This window comes from Miniopterus natalensis, chromosome 2 (genome assembly GCF_054644295.1).
Source record: "Miniopterus natalensis isolate mMinNat1 chromosome 2, mMinNat1.hap1, whole genome shotgun sequence".
Lineage (NCBI taxonomy): Eukaryota > Metazoa > Chordata > Mammalia > Chiroptera > Miniopteridae > Miniopterus > Miniopterus natalensis.
In genome coordinates this window covers 166,139,773-166,163,056 of record NC_142082.1, presented here as the reverse complement: position 1 = coordinate 166,163,056, position 23,284 = coordinate 166,139,773, and the positions used below count along the sequence as shown (strand labels likewise).

The window sequence follows — 23,284 nt, the reverse complement described above, 5'->3', positions numbered from 1 at the left end:
AAATCTTAAATCCATTTCTTAAGTTACTCTTGGGACTAAGTATCTTTTTTTCTCTCTTATTTTTCTCACAGGCACATGCTATCTAGTAACAGCTTTCAGTGGGTAAATTTTTCTTTTGGAAAAATCTCTCCCAAACCTAATATGGACCCATTGGGACTTAATGTGTGGTGCTTCCTTCCTGCCACATTTGACCAATTAGAGTTTTCCATCTTCCATAACACAAAAATTATTTCAGGAATAGATGGTGCCCTATAATACCATCTTAAATGTCTTACCTGATATTTAACATAATATCTCTCTCCCTCTGGGATTAGGAGATATAAAGAATCTCTATACTAGTCTATTTCTAGTCTCATGGAGAAAATAACCTACAAATCACAAAATAACCAGAATCACAAAATAAGAAAGTAAAAAGATAGAGAGAAATGCCCACACCTGAAAAAACCAGCTGAGTCTCCACATTGAGCCTGAAGCCAGAGCTGATTGAACAATATGTGTTCCCAGGTATTGTGTAATCAATCTTCATGAAAATCCTGTGTTTTATAGGTAGACCATATTTTATAACATGCGTTTTCCAGATCAGGAGTAAAAAGGTTAAACAACTCAGTTTCATACAGCTAAAACTAGGTTGTCTAATTGCAAAACTTAGGGTTTTTGTTTCTTTGTTTTCTCCATTGCGATTCTCTTCAACAGCGAAATTCCCTTTTGAATATTTTATATTTCCTTGGGGAAAATAGTGTCCAACTCAAAATCTACAGCTTCGTGACTTATGGGTTGGATTCAGCCTTTGTACTTTGTTTGTAAAAAATAATGTTTTAAAAAACATTTAAACTTTTGATGAAATTTGAAAATCAGAAGCTGTTACACAAAAATCTGGGTTTCCTAAAATGCTGGAAAATGTCATCACCAGGCTTGTAATCCTTCCTAGCAGCATTTTTTTTTTACAGGAGCCAAGGGCTGAAATGGAAGAGGGCAGGGGTCCTGAAACTCGCTTGCATTAGAAATACTTTAATTTTAAAACACACGTTTGCTTGGGTTCCACTTGGGACCAATTGCATCATAAACTCTGAATGGATACTCAGTCATAGTAAACGCTGTGTGCAACCACTGACACGGGATATGTGTTTTTCAGTTTGTTACAATCCTCACTACACCCTCTTCGCTCACATGACCTCCTGACCTTTGTAGAAGTTTAAGTTTGTCAACACTGTTTAATCATATCCTCAACTCAAACTCAAATGACAATTTGGACTTCTGTGTTCAACAATCTAAAGCTCATTTGTTTTAATTTTACCTGTACTCAGAAAATTGTTAATCCTTTAAATGTGGGATCCAAAATTGGAAATAATGAATAGTCTGGAAACGATGTAAACTTTTTTATTAGAGTTCTCTTCATGATAGGATCTGGGGAGAAGCGTTTTCCATTTTTTGTTTGTTTTTGTGGAGGATTGCATTTTACATTTAAAAGAAAAAAGCCTGCTGACAAAAGAAATGAAACTTAGTTATATTTTGTTTCCAGAACGTAGCCATTACATGGAAGGCTAAGGAGAATGCTTTTATTTTTGTGATCTCCCTCATTCACTTTACACTTTCCTCCTTCCATAAAATTCTTCCAGGACCCCAGCTCTGTACTGTATGGTCACTACATCCTTAGTTCTCCCCATATGCATTTTGAAAATCAAGTTTATTTCATGTCGATGTCAGGAAAGCAAGTAATTGTGAAGATAAATAGTTTTATTCCACTTTATTTCAGAATACTGATTGGCTTGGCAGGGTGCAGTCCTCTGATGTTGATTCTGTAAAATGAGACCTCAGCTGTGAAACTTATATTCAGTCATTCTCTGAATTAAAGGCTGGATAATATTAAGCTAATGTGCAGATCTGAGGTGAGAACTTGCCCTCCTGAGGATTCCTCTGAGAAAGTGTGACTGTGCTATTGAACAAAAGGAGAAGCGGCCTCTCTCGGTGTTTCTCCTCCTGCCCCAGTGAGAACAGGGATTTTCCAGAGTGATAGGGGCAGTTTCTACTAAAACTTACCTTGAATGTTTATGAGTCAACTTGCAAAAAAGCCACACACTTAGGGAAATGTTTATTATTAGGAACAAAGAGAGCAAGACAGCTTAATATAGTGCCATACAGCAAAGTAAATTTGGGATTACTGAACATTGAGTTTGACTTGGAGACTTCTGGTAGCCAGAACAGAAAGGAAAACATCGTTATTTATATAGCTCTCGCTATTAAAATCATGACACATATCGGATCCTTAGGGGTAGTGAAATTTATTTTTCTAATACCCAAAAGTGTATTTCTTACATGAACTTTTCTGTGTCGAGATATATTAGACCACAGACAAACTTTTCTTTGACTGACACACAGCCTCAGAAACACAGATGGTTCCTCCAGAGCTAAAATAATTGCTAATGATTGCTGTCATTAATATTTGTGGGCTAAAACACGTGTGATTCCCATGGTGAAGTTTATACAATGCTGGTCCAAGGCAGGCTGTATAGCAGGCTCAGCCAGGGTATTTGGTTTATGATTCTGGGTTTTTTGTCACACAGAGGTTTTAAATAGAAAACAGCAATGCTGATTTTTAATGTCTGCCCAAGTTCGCCACAGTATCTAAAACTCTTACCCTCTCTCAGCTAACTTTACTATCTGGCCCCAACGCACAATATGAATGAGTATCGAGCACGGATTCTGAAATCACATTGCCTGAGTTCAAATTTCAGCTCTGCCGCTTACTAGATGTGAGACCTTGTAAAATTTACTCCAATTCTCCAGAAGAACAAGTTTCTTTATCTTTTAAAATGGGAATAGCAGTGTCTTGTCGTTTTTTGATAAGGTCCAAATATATTTATTATTTTTAAAGCACCTAGGACTATGCTCAACAAGTAGCAAGTGCTTATTTAAGGGCTGTTTTTGTTTTTTTTTTTCAGTATTTGAGTTTGGGACTGCACAGGATGAGTTGTTTAAAGCAATATGTGATTATTTTGCACTGCTATTTTCTATTTGTTCAATTTACACCTGAGGTACTATTTACTTCTAACCACCCTGATGAAATGAATTTCTAATTTATATCTCTGTAACCAATTATTTTTCACAAAAGTACCCAATTTTTAGTGTCCACATTACTCTTGTAGTGCCTTCATTGTGTTTTTAATTTTTTATTTAGAGTGAGGAGATATGATTCTATGGTTAATGAAAACACTGATAAATAAGATGTGTTAAGACTAGTTACACATTTTCAATGCTTATCTTTTTTCAAAATTTAAGGCTAATTTAACTTTAATTGGGCTGTATAAGAAACCAGAGGAATTATGAAGATGAACAATGATTTAACTAGGGACAAATGAGCTCTGTGTTTTTAAAACATCCATAATTTGGAAGTCCAGAATCACCTCTCTCTAAATCTTAGTATATTCTCAATTTGAATTTTGAAACTATTGTAAATTGGTGTTAAATTTACTAAGGGACTGATATATTTGCATGTCTTTTGGAGGGATTATACAATCAAATTATTACATAGAATTGATGAGAACTTCTGATTAGTACCAAACTTGATAAAAAAGTTTTTATAATCCAATTGAATAAAAAATTCCTTCAAAATCTTAAATTTTGTATTTATTATTTTTTTCCAATAGGTATTTGATAGTTAAGTTTCCTCAATAGTTTTCTGACATAAAAATTACATTACTACTAAGTGGTTCTCACTTACAGGGTTCTGTAAAAGTCAGATTCCTTACCTACTTTCATTTATTTTCCTAATCATTCAGCAAATATAGATTCAGTATTATTAATACCTGAGATTTAATTCATAATATTTTATTAAAGCACATCATATTCTAATGCTAATCTTTTTAAAATTTATCTTTATTGTTGAAAGTATCATAGGTGTCCCATATTTCCCCGCCAATTGACTCCCTCCACCGCCCCCCCACCCCCTCCCCAGGCCTTCACCCCATTATTGTCTGTGTCCATGGGTTATGCACATATGCATATCACTTCTTTGGTTCATCTCTTCTCACCCTCCACCCCCCCCTTCCCTCTTTCCTCTGAAATATGATCATCTGTTACATGCAACAGTGTCTCTGGATCTATTTAGTTCCACAGATTCTTTTGTTCATTAGCTTCTTCTTAAAGAAGACCCTTCAACATTTCCTGTAGTGCTGGTCTGGTGGTGATGAACTCCTTTAGCTTTTACTTATCTGTGAAGCTCCTTATCTGACCTTCAATTCTAAATGATAGCTTTGCTGGGTAGAGCAATCTTGGCTGTAGTTCCATGTTTTTCATCACTTTAAATATTTCTAGGCACTTCCTTCTGGCCTGCAAATTTTCTATTGAGAAATCAGCAGACAGTCATATGGGTGCTCCCTTGTAGGTAACTAACTGCCTTTCTCTTGCTACTTTTAAGATTCTCTGTCTTTAACCTTTGGCATTTTAATTATGATGTGTCTTGCTGTGAGCCTCTTTGGGTTCCTCTTGTTTGGGACTCTCTGTGCTTCCTGGACTTGTAAGTCTATTTCTTTCCTCAGGTAGGGGAAGTCTTCTGTCATTATTTTTTCAAATAGGTTTCGATTTCTTGCTCTCTTTCTTCCCCTTCTGGTACCCCAATAATAGGAATGTTGGGCCTCTTGAAGTTGTCCCAGAGGCTCCTTATACTATTTTCATATTTCTGGATTCTTTTTTCTTTTTTCTTTTCTGGTTGGGTGTTTTTTGTTTCCTCATGTTTCTAATTGCTGATTTGATCTCAGTGTCCTGTACTCTACTGTTGATTCCCTGTAAATTATTCTTCATTTCAGTTTGTGTAGCCTTCATTTTTTATAGGTATTTTATTATGTCATCGGTGGTATAATTTGTTTTCTTAATAGTTTTACTAATATTCTTGAGCATCCTTATAACCATAATTCTGAACTCTGTATGTGTTAGCTTGCTTGGTTCTATTTCATTTAGTTCCTTTTCTGGAGATTCCTTCTGTTCTTTTCTTTGTGACATGTTTCTTTGCCTCCACATTTTGGCTGCTTCCTGGTGTTTGTTTCTATGTATTAGGTAGAGCTGCTATATCTCCTGGAATTTGTAGAGTGACTTTGTGTAGTAGGTGTCCTGTAGGGTCCAGTGACTCAGCCTCCCCAGTCACCTGAGCTGGGCCTTCTAGGTGCTCCCCTGTGTGGGCTGTGTGCACTGTCCTGTTGTAGTTGAGCTTTGGTTGCTGTTGGCGTCACTGGGAGGAATTGAACCCCAGGCCAATCGGCTGTGAGGACCAGCTGCAACTATAGCCAAAGAGCTGCTGTGCTGCAGACACTCCTATGGAACATAATTTACTTCAGTGGAGCTTTGGTATTCACCAAGTGTGCCCCTTGAGTGTGTCATTCGTGGATGTGGTAGGGTTATAATCCAGTGTGGTCGAGTCTGACCACCAGGTGCACTGTCTCTGGGGCCTCCAGGGAGGTGCAAAGTCATCCTGTGCCAGTGCCTTGCTCAGGGCCACCCAGTATGAGCTACACAGCAAACCGTAGTTGGCTGCTACTTGTGCTGGGCTTGGAGGTGTCCAGGAGAGGCCAAGCTATGAGCCAATGCAGGCTGCCGCCAGTGCCAGGCCTGGGTCCACTTAGCAAGCCTTATGGGGCACGCTGCTGCTTGTTTGAGAGATTTTAGGAAAGTCCTAAGCATGAGGCTTGAGAGGCCACTTGCACAGAAAAGCCCCTGGAAATGGCCTGGATGAGCCTGCAGGTGGGGAGGGGCGGGGCCTCCGGGAATCTGGGGGCGGGGCCAAATGTGTGAGTCAAGTGCTGGCGATTCAAATATGGCGCCTGCCTGCGGCTGTGTGTGGGGAGGACTCGCCAAAGGAGCCATGGCCTCTGCCAGCCCTTCTGCCTGGGAGGAAGCTGCCCCTCCAGCTCTCACCCAGATTTCAGGCAGGTTAGTTCCTCCCCAAGTGGCCCAGGTTCCCTTCCAGCTGCTGCCCGGCGCTGGGCTCAGAGGCAGCGTCCGAGTGAGTCTGTGCACCGGCCCTTTGAGAGAAGCTGCTGGGGCTCCCGCAGCCTCCGTGACCCTCAGGGACAGTCCCGGCTGGTTTCACAGCCTGGAGTTGTGGGGACGTCTCTTCCGGGCCCCCGAGCCCTGGGCTGGGGGCCTGCTGTGGGGCTGGGACCCTTCCCTCCTCCCTTCTCTGGGAAAACTCTGCTGCCAAGATTCCCTCCCAGATTTACCTCGTGGCACCGGGTGTGGGCCTGCGGCCAGGTCTCCCTGATTCAGCCCCAATCCACGCACGTCTCCGCCCCCCCTACTGGCCTCTGTGCTTCTTCAGCTCCCTGGTTGTGGGGCTCCTGTTCAGCCGGATTTCAAGAGGCTCTGAGTGATGGTGGTTCTATATTTTAGTTGTGATTTTGATGTGGTTTCGGGAGGCGGCGGGGGCAGCTGTTACTTGCGCCACCATCTTGTTTCCTCTTCTAATGCTAATCTTAAGACCTCTATCTGACAGACCCAAGAATCAGTTTAGTCCATAAAATCAAATCAGTTTTCCTCTTAGAAGCATTTGAGAGAAACGATTTTATGAGTCGAAAACATATAATTAATAAATCAGTAAACTAATTATTATTTAAAATGGAGAGACAGGTGTTTCAGTTTCACCTCTTTTTATATTAGGAAAGACTTAGTAATGAGCAACATGTCCAAAACTAGATGAGTAGTAACATAAAGTGTTATCATCACTCAGATTAATATACCCCTAAAATGTCAAATGCTGACATCGTATCGCAACATGGAGCAGGCCTGGGAAACAAGGAGGGTGTGTAATGCTTTGGGGCGCCCTGCCTGGGGCCGCCCTGCCTGAGCTTTGCCGTGAATCCTCGTGCCTTTGGTCTTCCCAGTTTGGGTACATGTTTGGTTTCCCCAGTGTCAGTGCCAGCTTGCCTGAGGACCTTAAAACCTCATTCTTTCCCCAGCCCAGCCCAGTTCCTAGTATTGGCACACACACCTCCTTCCTGTTATTTCTAGAAGTCACCAGACACACCAATGTGTGACTAAGCTCTAAGGGCAAAGTTAACTCATAATTTTATGCTCTAAACCATGTATCAGTTTGCCTTTGCTGTTGTCAGCGTTTTTAAAACAGATAAAAGTTAAATTTTCTCTCACTTCCTAAGCTTCTTATATGGTATCCACTCATTATGCTTTTTCTTTTTCCTTCCTCATCAGGAAGCTATAGTGAGTAAAGTCAGCTATTGATGTTAATAGTTGGCTCTCAGTATCTCAGAAGACCCTAGAGAAAACAGAAAGTTACCTACTGATGCTTTCCCCAAAACACCTTTGTTTAATGCCTCCATCTGCTGGTGAGAGTCTGCACGACTTGTTTTTGTTATCAGACACAACGTGCTAGGGACAAGCTTGGCAAGTCTATAGAAATATCTAGAAAATTTCCATTGGCAGGTGTGGGAGACAACTAATTGAGGTATCTCTCGCGTCCATCTCTCTCTCTCTCTCTTTCTCTGCCCCTCCCCTTCCCTTCCACGCTTTCTAAAATATCATTGGGGGGAAAAATCTAGTCAAATTTATAAAAATTGAGAACAAACTTAGAAAATCCATCTCTATATTCATATTATAAAAATTTGAGTCAATTGAAGACTGACTATAATGTGAAACATTTTAATGGTATCTTATCACTTTCAAAATACTTTTAATTTTATCGAATTCCTAAAATTATGTAAAAAGGTGAAGAATTATTCCCCTGTCCAGAGGAAGAAATTGAAATTATGTTGAAAAAGCAAAATAAAACACAAATAGCAAGTTATATTCTAAGCAATCAGTTATCTTCTAAGTCCTTTTTCATGTCTTAACTAATTCTGTTTCCAGCTACTTTTAGCTAAATTTCTAACTAATTCTAACTTAAACAGCTAGGTAACTAGTGAGTGGTAGAGATGGAACTCAGGCAATATTTCTCCTGTGCTCTGGCTCTTAACAGCAACACTTCCCACTTACACGTTTCATAGCACACAAGTCACAAGGATTTTTGTAACATGGCTCAGGAGGAGTCTATTGTTATTATTAAAGATAGTATATGAGCTTGGAGGCCATTTGTTTCATTTTACAGCTGTGAGAACTGAGAGACACTGAGATTAAGAGACTTTCTATATTATTTATCACTTAGCAGTGTCTGGAATCCACATTTCCTTTCGGTATGTCATACTAGTGACAACGGTTGAAAGATGCCACGTAGAGTGTACATTTCCAACTTTCAGAGAATAATATATTCATAAAACAATTTTAAAGGTAATGGATTTTTCCTGCTTGAAATGTACCATGAAGGTTATGTAGTGCCTCATTTCCATTTAATGAATCATTTATGTAAATAACTAAAATATGTATAGCATTTTGGAATTGAACAAGATGCTTTCAGAGCATTGGTTATTAGGACCAATTATCCTCTTATTGGAGAGAGAATGAGCTATAAGTAGGTCCTCACAAAATGACCTTAGGTGTCTCCTACTTTCTCTCTGCTTTGTAAAAAAAATTGTTTATTAGTTCTAACAATCTTTTTTTAAACTATGTTTTTATTGATTTTAGAAAGAGAGGAAGGAAGAGGGAGAGAGAGAAACAGCTGATGAAAGAGAAGCATCAATAGGTTGCCTCCTGCACGCCCCCTACTGGGGAGCAAACCCAGGCACGTGCACTGACCAGGAATTAAACCTGTGACTTCTTGGTGCAAGGGACGGCATTCCACCAACTGAGTACACCGGTGAGGCTCATGCTTCTTTAGTATGAGGGTGATAAACAATAAAGAAGAAGAAAATAATAGGAACAAAACATTTTAAGTGAGATAACTTCTTTTCAAGTCAATTAGAATATTTACTGAGCATCTGCTATTATACAGAAAAATGGATATGGCCCTTTTGGAAGCACACATATAAAAACAATTCAAAAAGTAGAAAACACATTATAAAGCTAAGGTTTTATAGTAGATATGTTTTTGAAAAAGCTATAGCATTCTTTTTTTTATTTCTAGTATGACATAATTTTTAGTGTATTTTAAAGGAACAAACACTTCTTAGGAATCATTTTGTTGTTTCTATATTTATTTTAACACACATAAAAACAGCTTATAATTGCACTGAATACAAAAGACAAACAAACAAACACTTTATTGCACTAAAAACCTTCACATGAAGTACTGCACACGGTAAAGTTGATTAGGAGAGGCCCACATTTATAATCAGATATCTTATTGTTCTAGGCTTGAACAATACAGAATTTTTCCTCATAGAGATTTGACACATAGGGATGAGCCACACCGGCGAGGATCATTTATTGCACACTATCCAACACTTATCTGTTTTACAAATATTTCTCATGTTCTTTGGTTTTGTTTTTATCTTTGTAAAACATGGTGTATAGGTCCTAAAGGCAAAAATTAAGTACCGTTGAAAGAGACACTGAAGGAGTAACAAAACAACCACGACATAAATATCTGGTCATCCCATTCTTTGGGGGGGAAAAGTGACAAAGTAACCTAGCAAACGTCTCCAAAAAGAGAGAAATATTACAAAGCTTAGTTTCATAAGCATTCATTCACTTATAAATGTTCTCTGTGTTTAACAAATGCATTTAGACTAAATATCTGTGTCACTGGTTAAAATTCCTGTTGTTTACATTCAGTTTTTAATACTGCCACCTAATTCCTTCAAATAGTGCAAATGCGTGAAGGACACTCATCGTTGGTACTCATTCTACAATAAATAATAACTCTAAACCTAGCTATTTTATTATTTCTGAATTTGAAAAAGTATAAAGTGCATTCAAAAGGTTTAAAGTCATTCATTGCATTCTCGAACATAAATATCCGTCAATCATTGATGCTTTCAGCTCATGACAAAGGTATTCCACAAGGCAGATATTCCTGGAATTTCTCTTCCCTTTTCTACAGTCTTGTTTGGAGGAAGTTTTCCAAAATAACACAAAGTTTTTTTTCACAAAGTCTATGGAAAGCGTCTGACCATAGAGCAGCATCCAACAATACAAATTTCCTTGAGTTTCATGGTAGAATAGTCTATAAGCAAAGATGATTCCCCATTATTTGCAGGGTTTGCTACATATCCAGTGTAAATCCTTTCCACATTCTGTGCTGCTGACCTCTGTGCTATTCAGAAATGCACAGTTCCCTGATCCTGTAAGGCTGAACCTGTCAAACAAGAAAGAAACTAAGAATTATTTTCAGTTCATCATTTCCGTTCAGTTACATGAACATAAAAACTTTGTGGTGGTAGTGGCCTCTGCTTTAAGAAAATTTTTTTTTTGCTGAATAAGAATGCATCTGCCAGTCAAATGATCATAGACTAATCTGGAGAAGTAGTAGACAGGGATTGAAAGGAAGCATGTGTGGAAGGAAGGTACAAAGCTAAAAGTGAAAAGCTCCATTTATTTGGTTGCCAGGCCACCAGAGGAGTGACTCTTGATCATTTCTGAGTTAACAAACTCTTCAAGAAACAATTCCCAGAAAGTATACACATTCAACAAAACTACATATTTGTGCATGCAATTTTAGGGGGCTTATGGCTCCTGAAGCTCATCTGTGGATATGATACCATATGACAGCCATTAAGAATTCCCTTTCTAGAGATTTGAATTTAATCTCTGTATCAGTAATTATAATAAGACTATTTAGATAGCTAGAAATTTATTAACTCTTAGTTTTCAGATGACAAAGATTAACACTAAACTTATAAAGTGTCCTTCAAACTTTAAAACTTTAATTGCAGGTAATAAAAATAACGTCAGCATCTTTAATTCTGGGGCAATTTTTCTTTCAGGACCCTAGAAGCTGCTAATTAGCTATGAAAATATTGTTTGTTATCCCTGTGGAGATGAGAACAGAGAAAGAGTAAGAGGGAATTATTTTTCAAACACTAGTTCATCAGTGAAATATTAATATGAGATTGGAAATATTAGATTTTGTTTGCGTCATCATAATAATTCCTGGAATATTTCTGAGTCTTTTATCCACACTAATTTTTTTCTGAGATAAAATTACTAGAAGCATTTATTGTATGAATTCCAAGTAGATGCAAAGAATCAAATGATAATATGAAAGTCTTTCATTAAAGAATTCCAAAGACTATAAGCATACAAAAGAAACTGTTAAGGCTCTGTTCATAAAAAGCACAATGTTCATATTGAACAGTGGAAAAAAGGAAAATGGTTTTCCTGAGCTACCAGCCTGGGAAAGATAAAGAAACATCTTGAAACTTACCAGTTGTTAAAGTCTTTGCCGTTTGACCATTTCCATGCCTGACCAGCATCATTTTTCAGCCCAATCCAGTGTTCAGCTCTACCCACATGTCGTTTTAAAAAGATCTTGAAGAAAACACAAAGGGGGTGCATGTTAAACAACCCTTCTGGGTAAGTATAATAAATTCTCAAAAGCAGTTTCTCAAAGCTGTATCTGAGGTACGGTAGCTAAGCTGATCACTTATTAACTCTATAGAGACTCATTTGGATTTCTGGCCTTTGAAGCTAAGCATTCACATCAAATTTGCAAGACTAAACAGAACTCTCATTTTGACCTCAGACTAAATTTTCCTACACGGACAAAGGTACAGTGTTTTCTTCACTTGTAAAAAAAAAAGGAAATCACAGATTAGCTATAACATTTTATGAAATTGTTATTGACTACTATCTTACCATGTCCTTTTCAGAATCAATGACAGCAAGGCTAGCACCATGTTTGAAGCAAGAGTTTTGAGCCAAGGTCCAATTCCTTGTTATATTGGAAATAAAGTAACATTTCCTCTGGTATCCAATCCAATCCTCTGAGCATGAGGAAACGCCGGTGTTTGATGGTTCTGAATATACATATTGGGCTGGACAATTGTATTGGCCCACTGTGGACAGGAAAATTGTTTGTTTTAGTAACAAAAGAAACTAAATACCTACAGCATGCAAACCTAGTCCAGGGGATGCTGTGCTGTACCAGGTGACAAAGCAAAGGGTGAAAGCCAAGGTGGTGAATTCTGAGAAGCGTAAGGCAGGTTCTCACCTATTCACATCCTCCATTGTGCCTAATCATCATTGTAAAGGCATAAGAGAAAAGAGGGTGGCTCTTTGGCTTTAATGTCCGAAAGTGGTAGAAAAATAGAAATATCTTGAAAATAGCCTTGGACTAGACACAGTAAAGTGCTTTTAAATGTCAAGTAAGGTCTTGAATCTGAGTGCAGAGGTGGAGAAATTTAAACTTGCAGTAGACAAAATACTATATTGAAAGATGAAGAGAAAATAATTTGCAGGGAAGTAATTTAGAATACAAAAAGATCTATGACTGGAGATGTTTGATAAAATTGTAAAAAATCATGTTTGTAAAAGACACAAAGGTATCTTGGTATATTTGAATACCATATGACAATTGCCCCTGGGAGTTTCTAGATATATTCTTAATTATCCATAATCACATTTCTGTGGTCTTTGAGATGAAAGACAAAAAACTGGCCAAGTCCTGATTGATCTATGGCTTAGATATTATTTTTTCTGTCAACAATGAATGTGAAGCCCACATTTTTTCTAACTAAATGTTGATTTTTTTAGAATCTGAATCAGCCCCTTTCATTCCATATTCAAATCCACAGTAATGTAATTTTCTTCCACAGTAATGTATAAATCATAGACAGTTTTCATACCTATAGAAAAGCCCCAGAGTTGTGGAGAAAAGGGAACCCTCACTCACTGCTAGTGAGAATGTAAACTGCTACAACCACCTTGGAAAACAGCATGGAGATTTCTTTACAAATTAAGAATAGAGTAACCATATGACCCAGCAATCCCTTTTCTGGATATCTACTCAAGAAGTTTGAAAACATTTACTCTCAAAGACAAATTGCAGCCGTATGTTCATTGAAGCACTATTCATTGGTGACCAACACATGGAAACAATCAAAGTGTCCTTTAGTAGAGGACTGGAAAAAGAAGATGTGGCACATATATGCAGTGGGTTACTACCCAGCCATAAGAAAAGATGAAAGACTGCCATGGTCAACAGCATGCATGGGCCTTGAGAATATCATGCTAAGTGAAATAAGTCAGTCAGAAAAAGCTAAGAACCAAGTGATTTCACGCATATGTGGGATATAAAACTGAAACTCATGGACACAGAAAACAGCACGGTGGTTACCAGCGGGAAGGGGCTTCAGAGGTAGTAAAGGGTAAGGGGGCCAAATCTATGGTGATGGAAGATTTGACTGTGGGTGGTGGGCACACAATGCAATATAAAGATGATGTATTATAGGAATGTACACTTGAAACCTATATGATTTTATTAACAATGTCACGCCAATAAATTTAATTTTAAAAAAACCTCTAGAAAACTTAAAATGGTATTATATTAATCATCCATGAAACATAAAATTATATTTAGTATTTCTTAGGAAATCCACCATGTATGATATGTGGGATACTCCTAAAATTAGTCAGAATTTCTGATTAATTGGACCAAGTAATCTCTGTTGATTTCAGCTGGGATTACAACAAATGCTTACAGCAAAGAGACTCGAATTCATGAAGTGCAGACCCACCTGATAAAGCAATGAGAGCTATGACCAAAATGGTGATGATGACCACATTCAGCACAGCACATGGGACAGGAACTTGAAGGTGCCCTTCACGATGTGTTGCAAAGTGAAGGCTGGCAGAGTTATCTGAAGAGAGAAAGCAGATAGTGAATTCAGGTGACTGCAGAAGTAAGATAGGGACATTTGATATTTTCTTGAGGCATTTAATTTAAAAGTAATGTGTCTATCTTCTATAAAACTTATAAGGTAAATTTTCCAAATTTTGAGTGAATTTGGACAGTTTCTTTTTGGATAGAAGTGAAACAATATAGGAATAATCAGGAGATCATAAAGTATCCCCCCAATATATGTACCTCGTAGCTATAAAAATTCTAAGTTTATCATAGTTTTATTGCTTTAAACACTATAGGAACATTTATTAAACACTCGATTACCCTGGATGATCTATAAAAAAATCCCTAAGCATAATCCCTTATTCTTTATGCATCTACTGTTTAAGAGAGATGATGTAAATGAAGATAAAAGGGGGATAGTGTAATTAAAAAATATCGAATTGATATATTAATATCTAAAACTTGCATGATTGAAAATAAAAAAGATTGATAGTAGTTTTGGTAAAGTTGGTGCAGATGTGAAGCAATTGAAATTTTCATAGATTATTGATGGGAGAGTAAAATGAAAAAGTACTTTAGAAAACTGTTTCTTACACAATTATGTATACACCCACCCTATGATCCAGCAATTCTATTCCTATGTATTTTTTCAAAAGATGGAAATATGTCTCAAAAATGCTTTGCACAAGAATATTCATGGCAGTTTTATTCTTAAGAGCCAAATCCTAGAAATAACCCAAATACACATCAGTAGGAAAATGGATAAACAAATTATGCTATTATCCATAAAAAGAAATTCTACTCAGCAATTTAAAAAAACAAACGACTGATCCATGCAACAAAATGGATAAACCCCCCCAAAAAATGTTGAGTGAAAAAATCCATCTGCAATTATAAAGTGCATATTTCATTTAATATAACATTCAAGAATAGCTGAACTAAACTATGATGACAGAATTCAGAAGAGTATTTGCTTTGATGTGTGTAGGAAAGGTAATTTGAGTAGAAAGGAATACAGGGGAACTTTCTAGGGTGATGAAATTTCAAATGTTGATTGGAGTTGTAGTTATACCTCATTAAACTTTACACTTATGACCTGTGCATCTACGGTATGTAAATTATACCTGAATTAAAATGACATGTGGATGAACAGAAAATATTTGAATTTTCCAAGAAAAGTTAAAATAATAGAGGAAACATAAGAGTAGTAAATACCAAACATTGGGCAGAAGTTAATTTTTTCATTTACCCTTTGTCTAATGCTGAAACAAAGTAAAAAGCTGATTTCACCAATAAAAATATTTCTGTGGAAGGTTTTAGAATATAATTCTGATGTGAAGGATGATCTTTAGTTACACACACACACACACACACACACACACACACACAAAAGAAAACCTAGAAGGATATCTGTTCTAAAATATAAACAAATAATTGAGAAAGGAGAGAAGGGGATCTTGTGACTCAGAGTTTGAATTTGATTTTTGCTAGGAAGAGCTATCAATTTTTTAAAATTTGGCCTCCTAAGATATACATATTTCCCTATTATGTTCTAAGCAACTGAAATGTAAAATTGCTACTTGAATGATATTAAAATATACCATAAAATAAGTCTCAAAATGTGAAAATATCCTGTTTTTCAGTATGGATGACTTTTATAAGTCACATCTCTTGAAATGCATTAAAACAATGCATTTGCCTTATAACATTTCTCTAAAGTGAACTGGACAAAGAGATGTTGTCTTCTTTAATGTCATTTACCATGTACTGAATGTCAACATCAGTTTCTGCTTCTGGGATTCCAGCGCAGATCTGCATTCAGATTTTTTCCAAGAGAAGCCTTTACTTCACTCCTACTTAGTTCTGTTTCTTTCAGCCTCTCACAGCAAATCTTCCTTTTCTCCCCAGAGCCCAGCTGCTGCCAGAGGAGCCATGGCAGGGAGGTAACAGCTCCGAGCTCTCTGTCTAGTTTCACTTCTCCTCGTGCGGCTTAGACTCCGCAGCAGCAGCGTTTGCTCCTGAGCCGACCCTACTCACTCATCCAAGCAGGCCAGGGACCCCGAAGGCCACCTTAGTCCCTTGGCTCATCTAGTGGGTGAACTGTGCCGATGATTTTCAGACTGTACTTTACATCCCTTAGTGAGGGCTATTGTTGCTCAGTTGATTTATCACCCAGGTGACAAAACACTCCCCCTCAGGCTATACTTCCGCTCTGATTATGGTCTCAGTCCATTAATGGAGAAATCGAAAATAAATCCACAATTACGTATTGAGTCACCTAAGGGCGATGCCCAATGGTTTTTCATACTAATCAAGCAAGTATAAGGGCAGCAAAAACGAAACATTCCACAGAAAATTGGGATGATCTCAGGAAAAGTTAAGAATTCCTGAATTAGGATCTTTTTGCAACTATGCCCTCTATTTATTGAGTAGTTTTATTGTTACAGTTGTCTTTCTTTTTGGCAGCTCAACTGGACCGTAAAGTGATGGTTATGTGGTTACCAAAAATTTTGTACAGCTTGACACTTGTTATCCAGACTCGGTTTTGTGTTCTTAAGAGAAAGATGGGTTTATGGGAGGCAATCAAAGCTTTTCTAATGCAAAACAGTTTAATAGACACACACTCTAAAGACAATCCCTTCCTCTACATTGTTCCAGCTCTGCCGATCATAGCACATCCTTTTATTACTGCTTACAAATAAGCTCTGCTTCCTACATGCTAGGTTTTGGGGCACCTCGATAATTAAAAATGGAAGAGGGATAAATGAAATAAATTAAGAAAGCCTCACAGAAACAAGTTATAGGAAAACAATGGAAAGTTCTGTTATAATAAATAGAATAGGTCTCTGGACAGAATAGACAAATAGAAGAGCAGAAGTAGTATATAGCCACCATGATCATATTTTGATGAAAAAAAACAAAAGAAAGAAAAATGTCTGATTCATGTAGAATTTGAAGCTAGTGATTGAATGGGTGAAACTGAAGGATTTAGTATAGGAAAAAAGCCCCACAAAGAATATAGAAGCAGAAGATGAAGATGGCGTTTTCAAGAATTATTTCATGACATTCTCTTGATAAATTACCGTTGGACACTGTAAATGTCCGGATGCTAATACGGCTATTCTCTCAAAGATTGGAAACCTTCATTTCCAGCAACTGGAAGATGCTGTCATGAGAACAGGAGACAAGGCACACAGAAGGCACACAAAGACACAAAGCGGAGGCAATCAAGAGTGTGACTGTTTATGTGGAAAACAGAATTTTTTGCAAAGAAAGTCAATGCTTCCTGGAATAGGTACAGATGGAGGTGGGAGAGTGATGGCGAGTGCACTGGGCCAGAGCAGGGAGTTTTGTAAGTCCATCTAAAAAATGAGATAATATAAACGGAAACAAAGAAACAGATCTTTGAAAATCTTCTGAAATCCACCTTCGTGCTTCCTCTCATCTCAGGAATCCTAGCTTTTCATAGATGAAGAAATATTTACTTCTCCCCATTTCCTTTTTTATCCTGACGGACATAGAATGTCACCAAGTTCTTCAAAAGACTAAGCCTCATTTTCTCCCCTAAGTGCTGCTACCGGGAGGGGCAACAGTAGGTTTACAGTTGTTTGCATGGGAAATAATACAGTAATTAATAAATAATCTACAAGAATAAACTCTGTTCCATGGAGTTACAACTGGAAGCCTACGGTTGCCCCTCCCTGTATGTCTCATCTCTATAGAGAGTTACAACTGGGATGTAAAAATGAGGCCTGACTTACTTTGTCGTCCTCTCTCCAAGGAGCTGTCTTCTGTGAGGGAACAATCCTCAGAACCCATCTTTCTTCCAGTCGATATTCTCCGTTAATCTCAGGTCAAGCCAGTCTACGGTGAGTGCCTGCTGGAGCTCTAGCTGAGCCGCTGAAGGGTGTCAGCATTTATAGTCACACGTGTTTTCCCCGCCCCCTTCCTCCTACCTTCGAATCGCTCAGCTCCTCCAGCTCCCTTTAATTTATGCACCGGTGGCCCAGACAATCTACAATGTGTTGTGGTGAGCTATGGGTTTTCCCTGCTGTCTGAAATGTGCTTTCTCACAACTGTAGGTGGGGTTTTCCCAGAGTCTGTGATATCCTTTCTTAAATTTGTAGAAAATGAAAATAGTTTAGGAGACAGGATATATAAGTAAAAAATTCAAAGTTAGAGATTCCTATGTTTGAGGTGGACATAATTTGGAGAGTACTCTTTCTCTGGAATCCCTTTCATTCACTTACTGAACTAATATTTACTGAACATCCATTGTGAACCTGACACTGTTTAGAACTAGAGGATTCATTGTTGAATAAGAATTTTAAGATCTCTATCCTCATGGATCTTTCTTCAGTGTGGAAGAGTTTTCTTAGGAAGCCATAAGCTGGCTTTCAGAAGCCTGTCATTCACTTCTTCCTGGGGGCTAGGTTTTTTTTTTAAGGTATCAGTTTCTAAGTAGGTGCTTTATGCAGGAAATAGAAACTCCTGTGGTCTGGAACTTCCTTTCTATGTTCTAAAATTGTTTACCTTGAATTATCTGTTTCATTTGTCTCCTGTTAATTTTTTTTGTCAAATTTTACTGTCATTTAAACCACTCTTGTTTTCCCTCAGTAGTCTCTTATCCCCCTATTTTCCCCTAACTGCTAGATTATTTTTTCATATATCTCTGAGGTTTAAGACATTTCAAGTATGATTACTATAAAAATTATATTGCCATAATGTGAATATTATACACATAACTTTTTAAGATCAATGCAAAATAAATGCATAATGTCTATGTATGATGATTTAAGGAGGGGATCAAAATACCACTCTGGTTAACAATGGTGCCCCCAAATTTTATCATTAATATCACTTCTTTAGAGTAGAGACATTCTGTTTGTACAATAAGGCCTTTGTGAAAATGTTATGCTAAGATGGGTTGGAAATTATTGCCTACTGTAGGTTAGTTAGGCCATCTTATCTATTTTATTATTTTTAATTGTTGATAGTATTACAGATGTCTCCTCTTTTCACCCTTTTGGCCCCCCTCCATCTAACCTCTGACCCACCCTAGGCCTTCCCTACACTATTGTCTGTGTCCATGGGTTATGCATATATGCATATATGTTCTTTGGTTAATCTCTTCCTGTGCCCTCCACTTCCCTCCTCACTGAGATCTGTTATTCTGTTCCATGCATCCATACCTCTGGACCTGTTTTGTTTGTGTTTATTTTGTTCACTAAATTCCACATATAAGTGAGATCATGTGATATTTATCTTTCTCTAACTAAATTATCTTGCTTGGCATAATAGTCTCTGGGTCCATCCCAGAGGGTTGCAAAGGGTAAGAGATCCTTCTTTTTTACAGCTGCATAGTATTCCATTGTGTAAATGTATCATAGCCTTTTTTATCCACTCATCTACTGATGGGCACTTGGGCTGTTTCCGGATCTTAGCTATTCTATATAACACTGCTATGAACATAGGGGTGCATATATTATTTCTGATTGGTGTTTCAGGATTCTTAGGATGTATTCCTAGAAGTGGGATCAGTGGGTCAAACGGCAGCTCCATTTTTAATTTTTTGAGGAAACTCCATGCTGTTTTCCACAGTGGCTGCACCCGCCCACATGCCCACCAGCAGTGGACTAGAGGTACATGTTGGTACTAAAGGCTCTCTTTGCTTCCATTCTATTTGTCAGTCAGTTTCTTAGTATGTTTTCTAAATAGCAGCTAAAGGGTTTGTTTGGAATTAAATTATATCATTTTGGTGATATGTTAAACTCTTCCCCTCTTTCCACCCTCAATGGCTTATCAAACTTACCATAAAATTTAAATACTTTGTTTTTTAAAAAATTTATCTTTATTGTTGAAAGTATTACAGATGTCCCCCTTTCCCTCCCTATTGATCCCCTTCCCTCTCCCCCAGGTCTTCCGAACACTGTTGTCTGTATCCATGGGTTATGCATATATGCATGTAAGTTCTTTGATTAATCTCTCTCCACCTTCTTATAGTTGAGTAGGTCAATGATCGGGCCCTTGGCTACCTCTCCTCCTATTTTTCCTCTTAGCCACTGCTCTCTCTAATAGCCACCTCTTTGCTATTCCACAAAAATATCAAGCATACTTCCACTATAAGGTCTTTGCCTTTTCTCTAAATGGTTCTTTCTCCATCTACTTCCAAGTCTTGCTCTCCCTTTAGCTGAATTCATTCACTGTTCAACTCTCATCAGGCCAGAGATGTCTTCACTTGCCTCTAATATGTAAAGTAAAGATGTCACACTCTGAGCTTCCATAAAGCCTTATCTTTCTCTATATCATTTGTCAGTGCCTGATATTATATTACTGTTTATCATCTACTTTCCTTACTAGACTGTAAGCTGCTTGAAGCAAGAACTTTTTCTGAACTTGCCCCTTCTGTCTTTAATAACCGACATAGTAACTGAAACCTACTGTGTACTTAGAATATACTTGTTGAATATGTGAATAAATAAATAAATGTGAATTAATGAAAGAACATGCATAAAAGCATATGAGTTCCAAAATATAGAGAGTTACTCGGGAAGACTTGTGTGACTGTAGGGCTGAGAAATATGTGGTTTTAGACTGCCACTAGATAGCAAGTGCACACTTGGATACTGCTGATGAATGATGGAGGAGTTAAATCTGGTACTTAAGGGAATAGCTGATGCATTTGCTAATTTCTTGGGTTTAAAACAACTTAGATCTTTTAAACGTGTATTTATCCTTTTGGAGTTGGAGATCTGGATTAATATGCACATCTGACACTAATTATACATACCATGTTGTGATGAATGCATGAGAAAATATTACTGCAGCATTATTTGATCTCTTCCAAGCCTAGGGTATAGAGAAAGAAAATATCCTTAAGGAAACTGATCATCCTTGCCATGTGTCTTTTCCAAACACAAAGCAGTACTTTTCTAAAAATCATGGTCCAATTATACCATTTACTAATATATCTTTTCCCCTCTAGTGATTCCCATGTAGATGTGAAAATATAATTTTCTTAGCTGGACAACAACGATCTTTGAAGTTTGAATATTCCAGAACAGTTAGGTAGGTTAACATAACAAAAACAGTTTAAGTTTTACAGATGGATAATCATTTCCCACAATTTTTCCTCTAGTCTCTGTATGCCAGCTATGTTGACCTTCATTCTGTTCTTTGAAAAAACTAAACTAATTTTTACTTTATAGGGTGTAGTCTTGCTTTTGTTCTCTCTGCCCTCAGATTTTTCATAGCAAACTCTTTCTTATTAATGTTTAGCTCACCTGTACTCCCTCACCAGACCTTGTCTGACCACCTGTATAAATTACTTCCCATTAGTCACAATTTACCTCACTCTCTTCCTTTAGTTTATAGAACATTCCTGATGATGTTATATTCTATAAACTAAAAGAAGAGAGTGAGGTAATGAACTGTGACTTATGGGAAGTAATATATAGAGTTTTTAAAATCATTATTATTATTACTTATTTCCCTAACTAGAAAGTAAGGTCTTTAAGAGCAGAAAATTGTCTGACTTATTCAACCACAAATCTCTAGCATCTGTAATAGGGCCTAGAACATAGGATTTCAGCAAGTACTTGTTGGGTGGGTACAAGAAAGGATGTATGTGATTATCGACCAAAGCATTTATTCACTGGGCACCTTTTGGAAACTTACACAGTTCCAGTGATTTTTGGCTTTATCTGTAAAATAAAAATATTAGCATCCAATTTATAAGTTTTTTGTGAGTAAACCCCCCCACATTATAAATTAGAAAGTTAGTTTTCTACCACACAGTGTTTGGTATATATTAGGCATTTAATGATGTATAAATGAATATCAGTTTGATACATGAAAAGCAAAAGTTTCTCATTGCTGTAAGGCACCAAGAAATAAAACCGAGAAGTTACAGCGTAATTGCTGATATGATGCAACTTGGCTCTTGTCTCTCTAGGATACAGACAGACAGGAAGCTGTGATGTCCTACAGTCACCTCTAACGGCTTTCATGACTCTTAGACACTTGCTTATGTGCTCAAGCTTTCTTCTTCAGGTGGATAAATACTATACACATATTTATATATGTTTACATATGTAAACCCACACATGTATATGCTACATCTATATGTTATGCCACTGGGCACAGGGAAATGATATTTAGTTGTCTTATTGTAAGAAAATAAATATCTTTAAACATTATAACATTGATTACAGTGTTCTTAAAGCATTCTCTGTGTTTGGGAGCAGCCAGCGTATTTTGTTGGGAGCGGGCAGCCACTGTGCCAAGCCAAAGCACCACGCGCTCCTTGGCAGAGGCCTCCTGCATCTCCAGCGGCCCTCTGCTGTTAGAGTTCTCTGGAATCGCATCAACTTTACTGTAAAACGAGCAGGTTCATTGACTCTCCCTTCCCCCCTACAGTCATTTTTAAGTGCAAGAACCCTCCCTGAGGTGTGAGAAAGCAGCCAACCTTAATTCCTGTAAAGGAGTGAGCACTGACAGGGGTTGCCCAGCACAGCCCTTGTTGACACCTGCGCCCTGACGTAAAGACTAAAAGCATGTCATTTCGTCATTTCGCTCGAAAGAGTGTCTTCCTGTCTACAGTCATTTCAGTGCTCGTAGCACCAATCAGTATTTGTTAAACGAAAGGAAGGTATCTATTCGTGTGAAACTGCAGCAAACAGGACAAAGCAAAGTGCCAGGGTGAGGATTCGTGTGGGAGAAGCTTTGGGGTCAGGGCGTTTTCAATCGTCTTTTATTCGCCTAAATATGGAAGCAAGCTTCCTGTGTGGTCGGCCTGAGGGATTCAGTTCTCCGAAGCAGAGAAGCACAGAATAGGACCTGAAGAAATAAAAGCAGCACAAGTAAACCCTTTTCAATCTCCTTGTAAGACACACATGACAATAACATATCAGTTTCAACTTTTTCTGAGATATTTTTATGTCATATTTCATAAATAATAGATAAAAAATTAAGGATATTCACAGGGCAGAGACTGACATTTTACAGATCCGTTGAAGAAACTGAGGCTTAGAGAAATTAGCGCCTGGACCAAGTTGGAAGAAGGCACTCAGGAGCCCAGCACTCAGGGTAGCTGTCCCTTCTGTTGACCTTATATGAAGAATCCGGGACGGGCCCAGGAAGGAAATGAAGTAATGCGAGCTAGACGCAAGCGATGCGGAGAAGGCAGGATATCCAGCCCTTATCAGGCAGCAGCTCAGCAGAGTGCTCACGGTGACACCTGGTCACACGCACCGCAAACTTCCGAACTAGGCCGGTTTCCGAAACAACCTGTTCATTTTTTTTCTCTTCAATTTCCTTTCTATTTTACTGAGTGAATTAGGTTTCTGAATGGCTTTTAATCTTCTTGGAACATCAAAACTTCAATTTATCATGTTTTATCTTCCATTAAATTGATACAAATGATGCAAATTTGTAAAATTTGTTTTTAAATCACAGATGTTTAAATCACACAGCGATTTACCTTGGTTACCACAAAGGGCTAATCGAGGTTATGGTGAGTAAGTGGGGGAATTTCCAGCTCTGTTTAAACACTTTCCAACCTTCTCTCCTCTCTGAATTGATTCTTTGAACTTTCTAATTTTCCTTTTTGGTGGGAAATCTCCT

The 23,284-nt window shown here is 37.8% G+C and overlaps 1 protein-coding gene across 1 annotated transcript; it reads right to left on the bottom strand.

The window, feature by feature from the left end:
- Positions 1-10,062: 10,062 nt before the first annotated feature.
- CD69 (CD69 molecule) lies at positions 10,063-17,479 on the bottom strand. Its single transcript, XM_016221730.2, has 5 exons — positions 17,422-17,479; positions 13,551-13,673; positions 11,671-11,870; positions 11,240-11,343; positions 10,063-10,171 (listed from the first exon to the last, which is right to left on the bottom strand). Exons 1-5 carry the CDS (start codon positions 17,477-17,479, stop codon positions 10,063-10,065), a joined length of 594 nt encoding a protein of 197 aa, XP_016077216.2.
- Positions 17,480-23,284: the final 5,805 nt, after the last annotated feature.